Source organism: Dasypus novemcinctus, chromosome 9, assembly GCF_030445035.2.
Source record: "Dasypus novemcinctus isolate mDasNov1 chromosome 9, mDasNov1.1.hap2, whole genome shotgun sequence".
NCBI lineage: Eukaryota > Metazoa > Chordata > Mammalia > Cingulata > Dasypodidae > Dasypus > Dasypus novemcinctus.
Genome location: NC_080681.1, coordinates 53,353,594 through 53,372,932, shown reverse-complemented (window position 1 = coordinate 53,372,932; position 19,339 = coordinate 53,353,594). Strand labels below are relative to the sequence as shown.

Below are 19,339 nucleotides of genomic sequence, written 5' to 3'. Positions count from 1 at the left end.
TAAAAATAAGTACTGAGGGTACTAATGCTTTCAAAGTCTTTAAATGATGGCAGGAACAAGTGATACGGGACCATAATGATTTTTGCATTTATAAACGCCGACACATAAAATGAACACTACACATATAAAAGTGCTATGCATGCAACATATAAATGAAGATAATTAAAATGGTAAAAAGTTGTTTGCTAAAGAGAATCACATCAAATCTCACTACAGACACAAATGAGCTGCTAAAAAACAATATAGCAACTGCTCTTTACTCTCTCCCTCCATCAGACCAATTTGTTCACTTCAAATAGGGTGTTGATTAGCAGTAATCAACATATAATTAGCCAAAAATGAAGGTCACATTGATGTTGGTAGTCTACTTGAACACAGTATGTCCTTTAAATGCTTGAGACACATAGCTGGACTACATTGGCAGTTAATGAAAAACATAATGCATGAAAATATGGCTCAGATCCACATATATGTCATTGTCTTACAGAATAAAAGGAAGTCTGCATTACTGACAGCTAAAATATATTGACTCAGTTTTGATTTCTTGGTCCATCACAAAGGGCACTTTGAATGTAATTCTTTATCACCATTATTTACATCTTCAATTCAAATAGGTTTAACACTTTAATACAAATTAGGATTTGATGGGTGGAAAGGAGAGTTACATTGGAGGTTAAAAATTACATTTTCTATAAGGAAAGGATGAACTAGTAAATCATTTATGAAAGTTAGAACACAAGAAAGCATTGTAATGTATAAAGGAATTTTTTTGGTTTATGTGAGAATGATGGATCAGTTTAGAATTGTGGAAAAATTTCTGGACTGGGAGTAGGAAGATATTAATCTATTCATTCATTCATTTAACAGATAATTTATTGATCACCTACTTTGAGTGTATTCCAGCCACTGTGGTCATAGTAGAAAGCAAATCAGACAAAATCCTTGCCCTCAAGTAGGTTACTTTCTAGTAGTGGAGACTGATAATTTATAATAAACAGGAAAAATGTTTGTTGTAAGGACTGATAAATGTTATGGAGAAATATAGGCTAGAAAGGAGGCTAAAGAATGAGGGGGTGGCTAGGTGTGGTTCCAATTTTAAATAAGTAGTCAAGGGCGATCTAAAAAGGTGACATTTGAAGAAAGACTTGAAGAAAATGATCAAGCTGTGTAGTTTTCCATAGGAAGAATACTGTAGGCCAGGTGAACAGAAAGGGTGAAGGCTCTGGCGTAGGAGCTTGTCTGGATCTTCTGAAGAATTACAAAGAGGCCAGTATGCCCCTGTGGAGTGTACAAAAGGAAATTAATAAGATATGTGCTGAGAGAGTTGGTCAGCCAGTGAAAAGTCTTGGAGATCATTGTTAGGATTTTGACTTTTACTGTGAGTAACCTGAAAAGCTACTGGGGGTTTTTAAGCAAAAGAGCAACATAATCTGACTTATTTTTAACAGGATTACACTGGCTGCTAGGTGGAGAAGAGACTGTAAGGGAGTCAAGGATAGAAGCAGAGAAACCTATTAGGAGTTCACTGTACTAAACTAGAAAAGTGATGATGGTTCCTTGGAATAGGGTAAATGCGGTAAGAATTACTTAGATCCAGGATATATTTTGAAGGGAGATCAAAGGAATTATCTGGAACACAAAGGAATTAGTGAAAGAGAGGAATCAAGGATAACTCCATAAGTGTGAAATAGGGGTGGGGAAGCAGTGTTTGGGGATGGGGTTAGAGATCAGGAATTCAGTTTTGGAGATGTTAAAGAGAAGATGCCAACTAAATATTCAGGTAGAGATCTTGCATAGGTGGTTCGATGTAAAGGTCTGAAGTTCAGGGAGGAGTCTGGTATAGAGATATACATTAGGGAGGGCAGCATATTCATGTTATTGAAGCCCAAAGACTGTGAGATCACGAAAGGAGTAAATGTAGATTTGGAAGACTAGGTTAGGCAAAGGGAAAATTCCAAAGTCTAGAAGAAGTTAAAAGCAAAGAGAAGTCAGCAAGGGAGACTGATAAGGAGTGGTAGTCAGACAGTTAGGAGGAAACCCAGAAGAATCTTGTGCTCTGGAAGCCAAATGAAGAAAGCATTTTAAGGAGAGTGATTAAATGATGCTATTAGATTAAACAAAATAGATTGAAATTGACAATTTGTTTAGTAATGTGAAGGTAATATTTGGAGGAAATTGGAATAAGGATGAATGCATGAATGAGAGTAGAGTTTAGACACATGAATATTCTTTTGAGGAATTTTGCAATGAAGAGACAGATAAGGAGCAGTAGCTGGAGGGTTATATGGAATCAAAGGGAAATTTTTTTTCAAGATCGAAGAAATAATAGTATATTTCTATACCAAAGGGCGTGATTTAGTAATTAAGGAAAGTTACAATAAGAGAAACAGGAAATGCCTCGGGTGATGTCCTTGAGTATGTCAGCAAATGTATGGGCTGGACTTAGGAGTTCATACAGTTCATACATAGTAACAGAAGAGAAGGTAGAATATATGAACACAGATGAAGATAAGTAGGCAAGTGGATGTAGGAGAAGGAGGTTTTGGATGTTGTAACGTGATTGCCCGTTCATGCTCAGTGAAATGGGAAGATTTGGAAAGAGGTCTTGGATGTTTGAGGCCAGAGGAAAAAATACAAAATTGTTTTCTTGGAGAGCAGGCCAGAGAACAGACCAGCGCTCTGCAGTGTAGTTGTTGTCAGCATTCAGGGCCCACGTGAAGATAATGGTCCTGAATTTAAAATATTTTGTGTTTTTCTCCAAGAATACCTAGTTGCATGGAATCAGACATACAAGCAGAACCCTGCATTTTGCTGGGGTTGAGGTTTTGTCAGCAGTTTACAACCAATTGAGGAAGGGCAAAGGAATAGAGGATATATACAAAAAGAGTAATTTGAAAAAAGGACCATGAACTTTAAGTCAAGTAAAGAGGGAGATGAAAACATGAGTGAACTAATGTGTAATATGAAGGGCTGAGGATCAGTGGTTTTAGGTCCCAGTGAGGTAGAAGAATCATTGGAGTTGGAATATTAGAACGATTGAGATGACAGAGTGTGATGCTTGAAACTGAGATTACAAAGGGGTGGTAACTATCCGAACTGATAGGGCCAATGATTTGATTTGGGAGTGGGTGGCAGTGGTAGAAAACAAGATCCTGTGGTGGAGGTAGACACAGGTAAGATGTTAAGAACCCAAGAGAGCTTTAGTCTATGCAAAGAATGAGATTTTAAAAGTCTTAGAGTAAGACCAGGAAGCAAAGCAGTAAATCAGATTTAGGAACTACGTCTAGGGAAGATCTTTGAGTGTGGTTACTAACACATGGAATCAACAAAAAGCAAATAAGTCAGAAGTTTTTGAGGTAGCTGTATTGCAAAAAATATATGAGCTAGCCTGAAAAAGTCTTTACTGTTAAAATAATCTTTGAGGGGCTAAATTTGCAGAATAGGAAGTGAGCTTCAAAAGCTACATGGCTTCTAAGGAGGGCATATTTTCCAGTGCTCAGCTATAGTGTGGTCTGGAGGATAATGAACAGGAAATCACTTCCCAGATGGCAGAGCAAAGGACCATAGGAAACAATGGACTAGAGAGTTCCTCTCTGAAAACATAATCTAGGTTGAAAAAATTACTCTTCTCCACTGCCAGGGCAAGGGTCATCAGAGTGCCCATTCAGCAGGACTCCATCACTGCCATGCACCAAAGACTGCTGGTTATTTATCACTCCTCCCTTTCTGAATGGGCATTTGTGTTGCAAATCTCCTATTCTCAGCTCTCCACTGTACATTTAGTGTGCAGGGTCAAATAACTTGATTTTTAGCTTTAGGAGCTACATCTAGCCTTGATACATAGAACTGTGTATCAGTTTTAGACTTTGGCCCAAAGACATTACTGTTTGGGACTCTGGTTTCTCCTTGGGAAGAAGCAAGATGTACTGGAGGCCAGAGGAGTTATCTATGAGAGGTGTATCTTGTCACTGAAATTTATGCTTCTTTTTCCATGGTATAAAAGAGACTGCCCAGGCCACCACTCCATTGCTTAACTTTTCCCTCCTTTATTATGGGTATGACCATGTAAAACTAGGTCATGTCTATGAAACATGAGTGGAAATGCAATTTGTGACATTTCAAAACATTTAAGAAATAAGGGTGCTCTGTTCACCCTCTCTTTCCCCTTCTGGAAGCTGGATGCAGATGTTGAGGAAATTAGGGGATTGCAGACCCACCAGATGAAAGGAACCTGAGTCCCTGAGTGGACATGGAGAAGAGTCACCCACTGACCACAAACATCCACCTTGTACTGTGACGTGGACAAGATATAAATGTCATTGTGTTAAGTAGTTGAAAAACTGAGTTTATTAGTTATAGAAGACAGTACTACTCATTCTAAAATATAATACTGATCTTGAGAACAACCTCTCCAGTTCTCTAGGCTGCAATTTACTCATTTATAAAAGTAATTGATTGGATAAGATAATCACAGAGGTTCCATAGAGATTCTAAAACAGTTAATCTCCACTTAGTTTTATTGTATGTAAGTAAACATGAATTCTTACTTATGTCTGCCCAACTTCCATATATTCATAATTAACCATAGACAGAACTCAAATGGAATTTATGAATTCTTTCATACCAAGTGTGCAGAATTGCTAATACCAGTGAGCCATCTTTTGACTTACCTGTCTGGTAGGGCACTGTAGGTTTATCATCACTGAGGGATTGGCACATTTTAGAAAGTTAAAGTAAAACAAAATAGACTTGTTCCTGTTAAAAAAGAAAACAACACAATCATTTCAGTTACTGTGGAAATGTTCCATACCATTTTACACCCCAATCTCTTTTAATATGATCCTTAAATATTGGCTTCATTTTTTTTAGACAGGTGTAATATGTTCCGCAGCTACCCTTTAACTTGCTAAACATTTAAAACAAATTTTTGTAATTGTAAAATATTTAAATGATCAAATTGTCTGTTAAGAGTGGATTGGTTAAATAAAGGATTACACATCCATAAAGTGGACAACCACATTGTCATTGAAAATGACATTAAAGAACACATTTATTACAGATAGAAATTAACAATACACTAATTTTTTAAATAAAACTTTATTTCAATTTCAAAACACAAAACAACAGATAAGAGGCTGCTCAACAAATTATGGAAGCATCACTTCAAAAAATCCTGTCCAGGGAAGTGGACTTGGCCCAATGAATAGGGCGTCTGTCTACCACATGGGAGGTCTGCGGTTCAAACTCCAAGCCTCCTTGACTGTGTGGAGCTGGCCCACGTGCAAAGGAGTGCCATGCCATACAGGGGTGCCCCTGCATAGGGGAACCCCATGCACCCTTGTGCACCCCATAAGGTGAGCCGCCCAGTGCGAAAGAAAGTGCAGCCTGCCCAGGAATGGCACTGCACACACCGACAGCTGACGCAGCAAGATGATGCAACAAAAAGAAACACAGATTCCCATGCCCCTGACAACAACAGAAGCGGACAAAGAAGAACACGTAGCAAATGGACACAGAGAACAGACAATTTGGGGGAGGGTGAAGGGGAGAGAAATAAATAAAATAAAACTTAAAAAAAAAAAAATCCTGTCCAGGCTCATCTACCTTATTTAATTCTACAAACAATCTCAATTCTTTCTCCAGTGTTCTAAAAGATGAATAAATGAGCACAGACTAAATGACATGACCAAGGTATCCTTGTTAATGAAAATGAAAAAAACGCTTGATCATATTCACATTTCAGAACTAAACCAACCCTGTACTCTTCTTTTTTACCTTCAGCATTGATACAGTGCTTTCTTTGCCTTTGCTACAAAAATATTACAATATTAGTGTTGTTGTTGTTTTTAAGATTTATTTATTTATTTCTCTCCCCCTGCCCCAGTTGTCTGCTCTCTGTGTCCATTCACTATGTGTTCTTCTGTGACCGCTTCCATCCTTATCAGTGGCACCTGGAATCTGTGTTTCTTTTTGTTGCATCATCTTGTTGTGTCAGCTCTCTCTGTGTGTGGCGCCATTCTTGGGCGGGCTGCACTTTCTTTCTCACTGGGCTGTTCTCCTTACAGGGTGCACTCCTTGCACGTGGGGCTCCCCTATGCAGGGGACACCCCTGCATGGCATGGCACTCCTTGCACATATCAGCACTGCACATGGACCAGCTCCACACTGGTCAAGGAGGCCTGGGGTTTGAACCGTGGACCTCCCATGTGGTAGGTGGATGCCCTATCCATTGGGCCAAGTCCGCTTTCCAACAATATTACTGTTAACTATAGTCTACACATCATATTAGTTGTATTTTTCCCATGTGCAATACATTAATTTTTAAAAGAAAATTACTAAAATTATTAAAATATTTAAATTCTAAAAGCAAGTACAATGTATTATATGCAGAAGCAAATCATTATATTGAGATGGTAGAATTACATTTGATTAGTTATTTTTTTGTGCTGTTATGGATTTTTGGAAATAAGCATTATTTTGGTAATCTGAAAAGTGACATTTTCTCAGTCTGAAATTACAGTGACATATAGTGACATAGTAAAGGGACAGGCTGACATTCATTATCACTAGCAATGAATGAAGTATTATTCTGTCTTTGGCAATCCATTGATAACTTTTAAATCTATTTCCTCATCAGTAAAATGGGGTAATATCAGTCTTACCAGTGAAGATGGGAAGATGAAATAAGATAATGTGTAGCAGACTAAATTTGAGGATGCAGCAGTAGAGCTGGAAGTTTTTGTTTAAAATCCTGATTCCTGGTTCTTTCTTAACTCTACTGAATCTCTGGAAATGGGGCCAGAAATTAGCTTTTTTACTAAGCTCCCCTGTGGTTTCAGATATTGGTGATCTATAAAACCATATTTTAAGAAACACAGCCCTAAACGTTTAAGGAGTCTGTTTCCCAACACCTTAATTAATGTAACTATAGCATAAAACCTGTAACAAGTGCTTGAGTAATACTTTTCCTACTGGCTCAGAATCAACAAATAGGATTCATATCTAAGGATAAAGAAAGCAGCCCACCTCAGGATGGAGGAATGAAATATGGATTAGAGTGGATTTACTGGTATTCTACTATAGAATTATTGTGACTCTAGCAATGGAAGAAACTATATCATTGATGTGGAGACAGTGGCCATGGGAGTTGCTGAGGGCAGGAAGAGGGAAAAAGAGGTGTGATATCGGGGCATTTTTGGGACTTGGAGTTGTCTTGAATGATATTGCAGGGACAGATGCAGGACATTATATATCCTGCCATAACCCACTGAATGGACTGGGAGAGAGTGGAAACTACAATGTAAACTATAATCCACGCTGTGTAGCAGTGTTCCAAAATGTATTCATCAAATGCAATGAATGTGCCACACTGTTGAAAGAGGTTGTTGATATGGGAGGAGTGGGAGTGGGGTGGGGAGGGTGGAATATGGAAACCTCTTACATTTTTTAATGTAACATTTAAGATCTATGTATCTTAAAAAAAAAAAAGATAAAAAAAAAAGCAATCCACCAGAAATTGGGGCAAGATACTTCCATCACCACAACCTGATTGCTGTCCCTGTCTACATAAACAGAAGATGGTGGGAGGGAGGTGGGTTGGAGACAATGGAATTGGCAGGATACACTGATCACTATTAAGAAGATCTCCACTACCCTCCTCACTAGGGAGAGAGTAGTTTTTCCCTTTTGAATCCCAAATTAGAGCAAGGTCTGAGAGAATTCCTCATAGAGAATAAGCCCGTAGGAGGGCAGAACAGAATCTCATTTTCCAGTTGGACACCTACTATATAGTAGTCTATTGTGCCCATTTGAACAAGAAAAATAAGACCCAAAGAGACAACAAGAAAATTGAAGAGACAATGGGGTGGAGAGAGGGCAGCAATGAGAGCTCTCATACCAAAGAACTATTCAGTGAGGACCCAGGGAATTTCCACTGTAACCCACGAAAGAGCAGCCTCTGGATGCCTACCCCAAAGAGGGTGTTGGCGCCCAAACAGTCATGTCTTAGCTGCAGTAGGCTTTAGGAGCTAGGACAGCAGTCAGGAAAGCAATAGACAGTTTTCCTTTTCCTTTCATCTCTTACAGCATAGCCCAAGGGCTAGGATCAGAAAGAGAGGGAAGTAAAGGGAAACAGCAGACCCTGCAAGTTGCTTTTCCTGTATCAAAATTATGCTTAGGGATTGGAGGAAATGGGGTTGACATTTTAAATTGGACTACACTAAACTTTTTTAAAAAGCAGTTTTATTGAGATCTATTCACATACCACACAATCATCCAAAGCATACTATCAGTGGTTTTTAGTATATTAAAAGATTTATGAATTCATTACCACAATCAATTTTAGAGAATTTTCATTACTTCAAAAAGAAAAACTCCCTAACCCTTAGCAGTCACCTCTCAATCCCTCTACCTTCTCCATCTGTACATAACCACTAATCTATTTCTGTGTCAATAGATATACTTACATATTAAGTAGAATCTTACAGTATGCAGTAATTTGTGTCTGGTTTCTTTCACTTAGTATAATGTTTTTTAAATTCAATTATTCAATTATTATTTTTTAAAAGAGACTTTGTAGGTTCACAGAAAAAAGTACAATGTTCAGGTAAAAAAATACAATGTTCCCATATACTCCCCTATTGTTGACATTTTGCATTAACGTGATACCTTTGTTACAACTGATGAAAGAATATTAAAACAGTACCATTAGGGAAGTGGATGTGGCTCAACTGATAGAGCGTCTGTCTACCATATGGAGGGTCCAGGGTTTGATCTCCAGGGCCTCCTGACCCGTGTTGTAAGCTGGCCCACATGCAGTGCTGCCCGTGCAAGGAGTGCCGTGCCACACAGGGGTGCCCCGTGTCGGGGTGCCCCATGAGCAAGAAGCATGCCCCATAAGGAGAGCCACCCTGCATGAAAAAAGCACAGCCTACCCAGGAGTGGCACCATATACACGGAGAGCTTACGCAGCAAGATGACACAACAAAAAAGAGATGCAGTTTCCTAGTGCCACTGGATAATGCAAGTGGACGCAGAAAAACACAGCGAATGGACACAGAGAGCAGACGATGGGGGTGGGGGGAGTGGGGAGAAATAAATAAAATAAATCTTTAAAAAAAAGAGTACCATTAATTATAATCCATAGTTTACATTAGGTGATCCCCCCTCATAAACCTCCCTATTATTACCTTGTATTAGTGTTGCACATTTGTTAAAATTCATGAAAGGGTATTCTTTTTTTTTTTTCTCCATCTTTTTTTAAAAAGATACACAGATTACACAAAATGTTACAAAAAATATGAGGTTCCCATATACCTCACTCCCCACATCCCCCACTCCTCCCACATCAACAACTTCTTTCATTAGGGTGGTACATTCATTGCATTTGATGAGTACATTTGGAGTGTTGCTACACAGTGTGGATTATAGTTTACGTTGTAGTTTCCACTCACTCCTAGTCCATTCAGTGGGTTATGGCAGGTTATATAATGTCCTGCATCTGTCCCTGCAATATCATTCAGGACAACTCCAAGTCCTGAAATGCCGCATTATCACACCTCTTTTTCCCTCTCCCTGCCCTCAGCAACTCCCATGGCCACTGTCTCCACATCAATGATATAGTTTCTTCCATTGCTAGAGTCACAGTAATTCTATAGTAGAATACCAGTAAGTCCACTCTAATCCATATTTTATTCCTCCATCCTGAGGACCCTGGATGGTGATGTCCACTCCATCTCTAAATCAAGAGGGGCCTTAGATGCCACATGGCTTGCAGCTGTAGACTTTCTCGGTTCTCTGGTGTGGTGGTTGACTATACTCACCTCCCTGTTAGCTGACCTGGGTGAGTTCAATGAACAGGACAGTAGGAGTTTCAACTCTGCTGAGGCTCAGGGCCCAGCTGACACATAGACAGTGTAGAGATTCAAGTCTCCTGAGCATACACCAGCCCCAACATCAACCGCAGGTTCAGTAAAAGTAACAGAAGAGGCATGTGTAAAAAGGTCACATCTGAGTCCAACTCCATCAGTCAGGAGCACAAATTCCAAAGTAGGGCCCACTGACAAGGGATTGAACTCCACAGCCATCTGTCATGACCGTAGGACTTGGGTGTCTCTGTAGCCCTCAGTACCACTTACACTGGGGTTGTATCTACTTGGCTGTGTCTGAGATCCTGATGAGATGTGCATAAATATGACCCTTCTGAAAGAGTATTCTTTTTTTATTTTAAAGATTTATTTTATTTATTTCTCTCCCCTACCCCTCTGTCCCATTCCCCCATTGCCTGTTCTCTGTGCTCTGTGTCCATTTGCTGTGTGTACTTCTGTGTCTGCTTGTATTCTCATTAGGTGGCTCTGGGAACCGATTATGGGAGTGGGAGAGGTGATAACTCTCTTGTGCCACCCTAACTCCCTGCTCTGCTATGTCTTCTTATTTTTCTCTCTTCTGTGTCTCTTGTTGTGTCATCTTGCTGTGCCAGGTCTCAGTGTCGACCAGCACACCTGCGCAGGGTGGCTTTTCCATGCTGGGCGGCATTTCCATGCAGGGGGGCACTCTTGCATGGGGCAGCATTCCAGCATGGGCTGGCACTCTCCTTGGGCCAGCTTGTCACGTGGGCCAGCTTGTCCTCACCAGGAGACCCTGGGCATTGAACCCTGGACCTCCTATATAATAGATTGGAGCCCAACTGGTTGAGCCACATCCATTTCCCTGAAAGAGTATTCATATACTTGTACTATTTACCTAGTCCATCATCCACAACAGGGTTCACTGTGTTATATAGTCCCATGTTTTCTCTTCTAACTTTCATTCTAGTAACAAGCACAACCCAAAACTTCTCCTTTCAACCATAATCACATACATAACTCAGTGCTGTTAATTACATACATAATACTGTGCCACCAACACCACCATACACTGAAATTTTTAATAATAGAAGATTTCTAAAAAGCTATGAAAGCTGCTTATGGTAGCAAAGGGAGAAGAAAGAAAAGTGGAAGAGCACTGTTAAAAGCAATGATTGAGAAAACTAAAACCATTTCATATTCACATCCCACTGATCTCAGATGGCTAAACATGATTATAAATTCATACACAATGTGCAAAAGGCCACTTTAAGATCTAGAAATGTTGGATGGGTTCCCTCACCACTCAAGCAACAACATCATCCACAGGGTCTCACAGTGCATGTGATTCAAGTTGTACCTAAGCAAAAGAATAAATTACTGGAGTCCATAGGGATCATTACAAGTATGAATGGTATATCTGTAAGTGTTAAATGTTTACCTCAAGTAAAAGTAATTTATAAACTGTGAAGTATTATATAAACTTGTTATTCACTAGCTTATGCTATCTGCAAGGGTAGGATTTATACCTTCTTCATCTTTATATTCCTATGCTAGCACTTAGCCTAGTACTTGGTCCATTAATTATAGACATGTATCAAATGTTGTGGAATGAGTGAAATCCATTCCAGGTTAAGTTTTTTTCAAAGTATTAGAATACTCCTTAGCCTTTAACCACAAATCTATAATCATTCTACCACAGTTTCTCTGATAGCCTTAAACTTCAGTGGATTTCAGATTACTTAAGTACAAAGTAGACAGTGATGGTTATAGCTGAGTAATTTTCTAGAAGCAATTCAGATAGTCTTTATTTAATTTGAACCATAATTCTACCAAAAGGAAAGAAGAAAATAGAAGCAACTTTAAAATTCTAGTTCAAGATGATGTACCAAGCACTTCAGTCCACCCCTTCATTCCTGAGACTCACTGAAATAAAAGTATGAAAGTATAGAAAGGAATAAACTTCATCATAGCAGCTAAGGATGTGGAGGACGGGTTTTGCTCATAATTGCACAGGAGGGGAAACGGACTTGGCCCAGTGGTTAGGGCGTCCGTTCTACCACATGGGAGGTCCGCGGTTCAAACCCCGGGCCTCCTTGACCCGTGTGGAGCTGGCCCACATGCAGTGGTGATGCGCGCAAGGAGTGCCGTGCCATGCAGGGGTGTCCCCCGCGTAGGGGAGCCCCACGCACAAGGAGTGCACCCCATAAGGAGAGCCGCCCAGCGTGAAAGAAAGTGCAGCCTGCCCAGGAATGGCGCCGCCCACACTTCCCGTGCCGATGACGACAACAGAAGCGGACAAAGAAACAAGACACAGCAAATAGACACAGAGAACAGACGGGGGGGGGGGGGGGGGGGATAAATAAATAAATCTTAAAAAAAAAATAATTGCACAGGAGGGTTCAACAATTTCTGAACGATGGAAAGCACTCACATATGGGAATGTATTGAATGGATACACCATGCAGCAGCTACAGAGAGGGCTGGACATGACTCAATTGTTAGCAATCATGAGAGAAATAGGACTCAGTTAAGAGTGAGAAATACAGCTCCAAACATAAAGATAACTGAAGTTTATAATACAGGTTTATGAGAGTATGTGAAAAAGGTTGCAAATCAGCACATCTGCATTTCTCCACACCCCTACACATAGAATTCTAGCTGCCAGGCATTTACCCTAAGCAGAGGTCTCTTTTGTTGAATGAATCCTCTGCAGAGAGCAAGGACTTTTGTGGGATTTGGTTCCCCAGCCTACAACTCTTTACATTCCGGCATTTAGAAAGCCCATGCCTGACAACTTCTCACTAGTTTTTGTGAAATCTGACAGCCAGCACAACCCCATCACCCCATATAAGGCGGAGGCTTAGATGAAAAACTGACCTACTAAATAGCAACAAATTAAATTTATACAAGCTACCAGGCCTCTTTACTTTACTAAGAATGGATAATTATTATAAGGAATATAAAGAGAATAAGAACACAAAAGAGAAAGACTAATATAAATAGAAGAACTGATGCTGGATGAAATAAAAATAATTCAGGGGAGACTTCTGGGAAGATGGTGTTGGAATAGGTAGGCAGGACTCAACTCACAAAAACAATGGAGGAAAGGCAAAAGTGTCCAAGGGAACTGCTTTGAGGATGTGCAGACCAGGAGAGTGCTGCATATCCTCCAGAAGGGTAAGGGACAGAGAGATGAAGAAGTGTAATGAAAATTGTGTGTTGCTAACCCACATGGCTGGGAACAGCACCTATCTCTGCACCCCTCCCCAAGGTGAACAACCTGGATAAAACCCTTGGCTCACTGCAGTCAAAAGAGAACGGGACAGACATCTTCTTCCCTGGGAAGAGGGAGGGTATGACAGAGGGTGAAGAGTGGTTTTTCTTCAGTGTATTTGGCCAGCAGAACTGGCTTTGAATCTTGGCTCTGGCCATACCAGAATCACGGGCAAGTGGAGGGTGAAAGAGACAGTCTGTGAAAAGATTGTCAACAAGTGCCAGCTGGGAAACTGCAAGGAGAAAAACTGTTTTTTGGAGTCTCTTGTCCTAGTACCCTGGGAGCTGATATGTGCCCCAGCATCCATTTACTGGCCCTATTTTGATAACTGAAGCTGGGCAATTTTAGATAAGTTGAACTAAAAATCAAAGAAGAGCCATGAGACAAAACCTCTAGGCAAGAGAGAGAAATTGACTATCAGAGTAAATTCACCACCATATTCAGATATCTAGACTTCAGCAAAAAAGTTACAAGCCATACTAATAAACAGGAAGAGATGGCCCAGCCAAAGGAACAAACCAAAAATACTGACAAGGTACAGGATATAAAAGAACTAATCAATGATAATTACACAAATCCCCCAAATAAGTTCAAGGAGTCAAAGGAAAATATGACTAGAGATAAAGGACATTAAGAAACATTGGGTGAGCATAAAGAAAATTTGAAAGCCTTCAAAGAAAATTAACAGAGCCTATGAGAATGAAAGACATAATGGATTAGATTTAAAATAGATTAGAGGCATATAACAGCAGATTTGAATCACTGAAGACATATTTAGTGACTTGGAGGATTAAGTATCTGACCTTGAAAAGACAGGAGAAAGAAAGAGAAAAGAAAGAAAAAATGAACAGGGTCTCAAGGAATTCAGTGACAATGCAAAATGGACAAATATAGTGTTATTCAATGTCCAGAAGAAGAGAATGGTCAAGGGACAGAAAGAATATTTGAGGGCAAAATGGCTGATAACTTAGCAACTGTTATGAAAGATATAAATATCAAAATCTGAGGACAAAGTACCCAAACAGAATAAATATGAATAGACCTACTCTGAGACACCTATTATTCAGAATTACAAATACCAGAGATAAAAGAGTAATTCTGAAAGGAGCAAGTGAAAAGTAATGCATCACATCCAAGAGAACCTCAGTAATACTAAGTGCCAATCTCTTGCCAGAAACAATGGAGGTGAGAAGAAAGTGGTATAATGTATTTAAGGTATTGAAAGAGAAAAACTACCAGCCAAGTATTCTTTATCTGGCAAAACTGTCCTTTGAAAATCAGCGTGAGTTTAAAGTCTTCACAGATAAAAACTGGGAGAATATGTTACCAAAAGACCAGATTTACAAGAGATACTAAAGGAAGTGCTACAGCTTGAAAGAAGAAAACAAACAAAACAAAACAAGGGCAAGAGACTTGTAGAAGAGTGTAGAAATGAATTACTAGTAAAGGTACTTAATGTGTAAAAAGACAGACTATAGTAAAATATGAAATGAAAAGCCAAAGGATAAAAAGGATGAAGTAAATAACACCTTTACAGTTGTAACATTGATGTTAATGGATTGAATTCCACATTCAAAAGACTGATAGAGTGGATAAAAAATAGAAACCATCTATATGCTGTCTATGAGAGACTGACCTCAGACTAAGGACATAATCAGGTTGAAAATGAAAGGTTGGAAAAAGATATTCCAAACAAATAGTAACCAAAAAAAATTTGAAGGAGCAATACTAATATCAGACAAAATAGATTTTAAAAGCAAAACTCATATAAGAGATGAAGAAGGACAGTGTATAATAAATAAAAGGGCAATTCACAAAGAAGAAATAACTATAATAAATATGCATGTACTGAGGATTGTGGAAAGATGGAATCAGATTAGGAAGACAAGGCTTAGTGCTCTCACAAAGCAAGGGAGAAAGAGTGAAAAGCTGCCCAATGGACCTGGGCTTTTGGGGTCAGCAGACCAGGACGGTGCTTCACAACTCCCAGGAAGGTGAGGGACAGAGAAAAAAAGAAACCAAAACAATAAACTGTGAGTTACTAAACCTCCTTCTATGAGGCAGGGCTCCCCACCCCAACCCCCAAGATATTAAGCTGGAGTAAAACCGCTATCTCATTGCAGCTGAGTGAGAGGGGACCAGACTTTGGCCTCCCTGCCAGCAGTCACAAGGGAAAAGGGAGGGGGAGTAGAAGGGCTTTTCTTCAGTGAATTTGGCCAGTAGAGCCCACCTTAAAGCTAGGCTCCAGTCACACCAAAACAAAGGAAAACTGAGAGAGTTGCAGCTCTGTGGAAAGGTGCGCCAATGACTGCCATCTGCTGGCCAATATGGAAATTGCGTGGACAAAAACTGCACTTGGGTCTCTCTGTTCTCACATTTCTGGGAGAAACTCTGTACCCCATCAGTGGGCCCCTGGCAAGATTTAGAAAACTTAAGCTGGGAAATTTTAAAGACATAGGATAAGTTGAACCAAATATCAAAGATGAGCTGAGAAAAAATAACAATAGGCAAGAGAGAGAAACTGGCCATCAGAGTAAATTTACCAACATATTCACATTCCTAGACATCAGCTAAAAATTACAAGTCATACTAGGAAACAGGAAGAGGTGGTCTAGCCAAATGAACAAACCAAATGTCCTGAAGAGATACAGGATTTAAGAAAATTAATAAATGATAATCATAGGACTCTCCTAATTCAATTTAAAGAATTAAAAGAAAATATGACAAAAGAGATAAAGGATATTAAGTCACTGGGTGAGCATAAAGAACAAGTTGAAAATCTACAAAGAAAAGTAACAGACCTTATGGGAAAGAAAGACATGATGGATATTTTTAAAAAATACATTAGAGGCACATAAGAGCATATTTGAATTGTTCAAAGACAGAAATAGTGATTTCAAAGACAGAACATTTTAACTGGAAAAGACAGAAGAACAGTAAAGGAAGAGAATGGAAAAAATGGAACAGGGTCTCAGGGAATTGAATGAGAATGTAAAATACAAATGCATAAGCATTATCAGTGTCCTAGAAGAAGAAGAAAATGGAAAAGGGGCAGAAAGAATATTGAGGAAATAATGACTGAAAACTTCCTTACCCTTATGAAAGACATAAACACCAGTATCTAAAAAGGACAACAGACCCCAAACAGAATAAATCTCAATAGACCTACCCCAAGACACCTACTATTCAGAACGACAAATATCAGAAACAAAGAGGAGATCCTGAAAGTAGCAAGAGAAAAGCAAAGCATCACATACCAGGGAAATTCGGTAAGATTAAGTGCTGACATCTCATCACACACCATGGAGGAGAAAAGGAAGTGGTATGATGTATTTAAGGTACTGAAAGAGAAAAACTGCCAACCAAGAATTCTGTATCCAGCAAAGCTGTCCTTCAAAAATGAAGGGGAGTTCAAAGTCTTCATGGAAAAACAAAATCTGACAGAATATGTTACCAAGAGATAAGAATTACAAGAAATACTAAAGAGTGCTGCAGCCTGAAAGGATGAAACAAGGGTGAGAGACTTGGAGAAGAGTGTAGAAATGAATATTATTAGTAAAGGTAAATTAAAGTACAATATGTACAATACGACAACAGAAAGTCAAATGCCAAAATGGATGAAGTACATAATATCTTTACAGTAATAACATTGAACCTTAATGGCTTGAACTCCCCAATTAAAAGACATAGCTCATAGAATGATAAAAAAATTATGAGCCATCTGTATGTTGTCTATAAGAGATTCGCCTGGGACATAAGGAAACAACCAGGTTAGAGTGAAAGGCTGGAAAAAGATATTCCATGCAAATAGTAAACAAAAAAGAGTTGGAGTAGTGATATTAATATTGGACAAAATAGGTTTTAAATAAAAAAGTGTTATAAGGATGAAGAAGGTTATACAAATTAATAAAAGGAACAATTTAGCAAGAAGAAACAACTATGCTAAATATTTATGCACCTAATCTCAGTGCCCCAACATACATAAGGCACACACTGGCAAAGGTGAAGGGAGAAATAGATGTCTCTACAGTAATAGCTGGAGACTCTAACACACCACTCTCAGTATTGGATAGAACATATGGGCAGAAGATAAATAAAGAAATAGAGAGGTTGAATAATATGATAAATTAACTAGACCTAACAGACATCTATAGAGCACAGCAACCCTAAACAGCAGGATATACATTCCTTTTAAGTGCTTATGGATACTTCTCCAAGATAGATCATATGTTGGGTCATAAGACAAGTCTCAATAAATTGAAAAAGATTGAAATTATACAAAACATCTTCTCTGATCTTAATGGAATAAAGCTTGAAATCAATAATGGCCGGAAAAAGGGAAAATCCATAAATATATGGAGATTAAACACACATTCTAAATAATCAGTGGGTCAAAGAAGAAATTGCAAGAGATTTCAGCAAATACCTTGAGATGAATGAAAATAAGAACACAACATATCAAAACTTATGGGACACTGCAAAGGTAGTGCTGAGAGGGAAATTTATAGCCCTCAATGTTTACATTAAAAAAGAAGAAAGGGCTAAAATTGATGACTTAACTGCACATCTGGGAGACTAGAAAAAGAATAGCACACTAATCCCAAACCAAGCCAATGGAGAGAAAAAGTAAAGATTAGAACAGAAATCCATGAAATTGAGAACAACAACAACAACAACAACAAAAAAAAACCAAGAGAGTATGAACAAAACCAAAAGTTGTTTCTTTGAGAAGATCAACAATATCAATAAACCCTTAGCTAGACTGACAAAGAAAAAAAGGGAGAAGACACAAAATTAAAATCAGAAATGAGAAGGGGGACATTAACACTGACCCTGCAGAAATAAGAGAGATCAAAAAGTATGCTATGAATAACTGTATTCCAAAAAAAAAAAAAAACTAGAAAATATAGAAGAGATGGATGAATTCCTAGAAACACATGAACAATGTACAATGACCCTAGAAGAAATAGAAGACTTCACCAAAACAATCACAAGTGAAAAGATTGAAATACTCATCAAAAACCTCCCCAAAATGAAAAGCCCAGGATCAGTCAGCTTCACAGGTGAATTCTACCCATCATTCAAAGACAACCTAAAGCTGGTCTTGCTCAAGCTTTTCCAAAAAATTGAACAGGAATGAATGCTACCAAACTCATTCTTTGAAGCTAACATCACCCTAATACCAAAACCAGATAAAGATACTATGAAAAAAGAAAATTACAGACCACTATTCTCTAATGAATACAGATGTAAAAATCCTCAACAAAATACTTGCTAACAGAATCCAAAAGCACATTAAAATAATTATATACCATGATCAAGAGGGTTTTATCCCAGGTATGCAAGAGTTGTCCAACACAAGAAAATCAATTGGTATAATAAACCATATTGATAAATTAAAGAAGAAAAATCACATGGTTCTCTTGATTGATACAGAAAAGGCATTTGACAAAATATGGCATCCTTTCTAGATAAAAACACTCCAAATGATAGGAATAGCAGGAAGCTTTCTCAATATGGTAAAGTACATACATGAAAAACCTACAACTAGCATTGTTATAAATGGTAAAAGACTGAAAGCTTTCCTGTTGTGATCAGGAACAAGACAAGGATGCCCATTTCACCATTATTATTCAATATTGTGGTAGAAGGTCTAGTTAGAGCAATTAGGCTAGACAAAGAAATATTAATAAAAGGCATCCAAATAGGAAAGGAAGAAGCAAACTTTTCACTATTTGCTGATGACATGATCCTATGTCTAAAAAAATCCAGAAAAATCCACAACAAAGCTACCAGAATTAATAGACAAGTTTAGGGAAGCAGATGTGGCTCAAGCAATTGGCTTCCCATTTAACATATAGGAAGTCCAGGGTTTGATGCCCAGGGCCTCCTGGTGAAGGTAAGCTAGCTCATGTTGCAAGCTGGCCCACACAGAGTGCTGGCTAGCATGGAGTGCTTACCTGTGCAGAGTACTTCCCTGCGCAGCAGTGCTGCCCCATGCAGGAGTGCAGGCCCATGAAGAGAGCTGCTGCAGCAAAATGACACAACAGAAAGAGACACAGAGGAGAGATAATAAGAGATACAGAAGATCAGGGAGCTGAGGTGGTGCAAGAGAATGATTGCCTCTCTCCCACTCCAGAAGGTCCCAGGATTGGTTCCTGAAGCCGCCTAATGAGAATACAAGCAGACACGTAAGAACGCACAGTGATTGGACACAGAG

The 19,339-nt window shown here is 38.9% G+C and overlaps 1 protein-coding gene across 7 annotated transcripts in view; it reads right to left on the bottom strand.

Annotated features, from left to right (window-relative positions):
• The window catches only part of SLC44A5 (solute carrier family 44 member 5), a 398,293-nt gene that overhangs the window by 47,199 nt on the left and 331,755 nt on the right, over positions 1-19,339 (bottom strand). For all 7 annotated transcript variants that reach the window (XM_004482913.3, XM_058303353.1, XM_058303355.1 and 4 more), the window contains one exon: positions 4,671-4,755. In XM_004482913.3, coding sequence (XP_004482970.1) covers positions 4,671-4,755 — 85 coding nt within the window. The remainder of the gene's footprint in view (positions 1-4,670; positions 4,756-19,339) is intronic.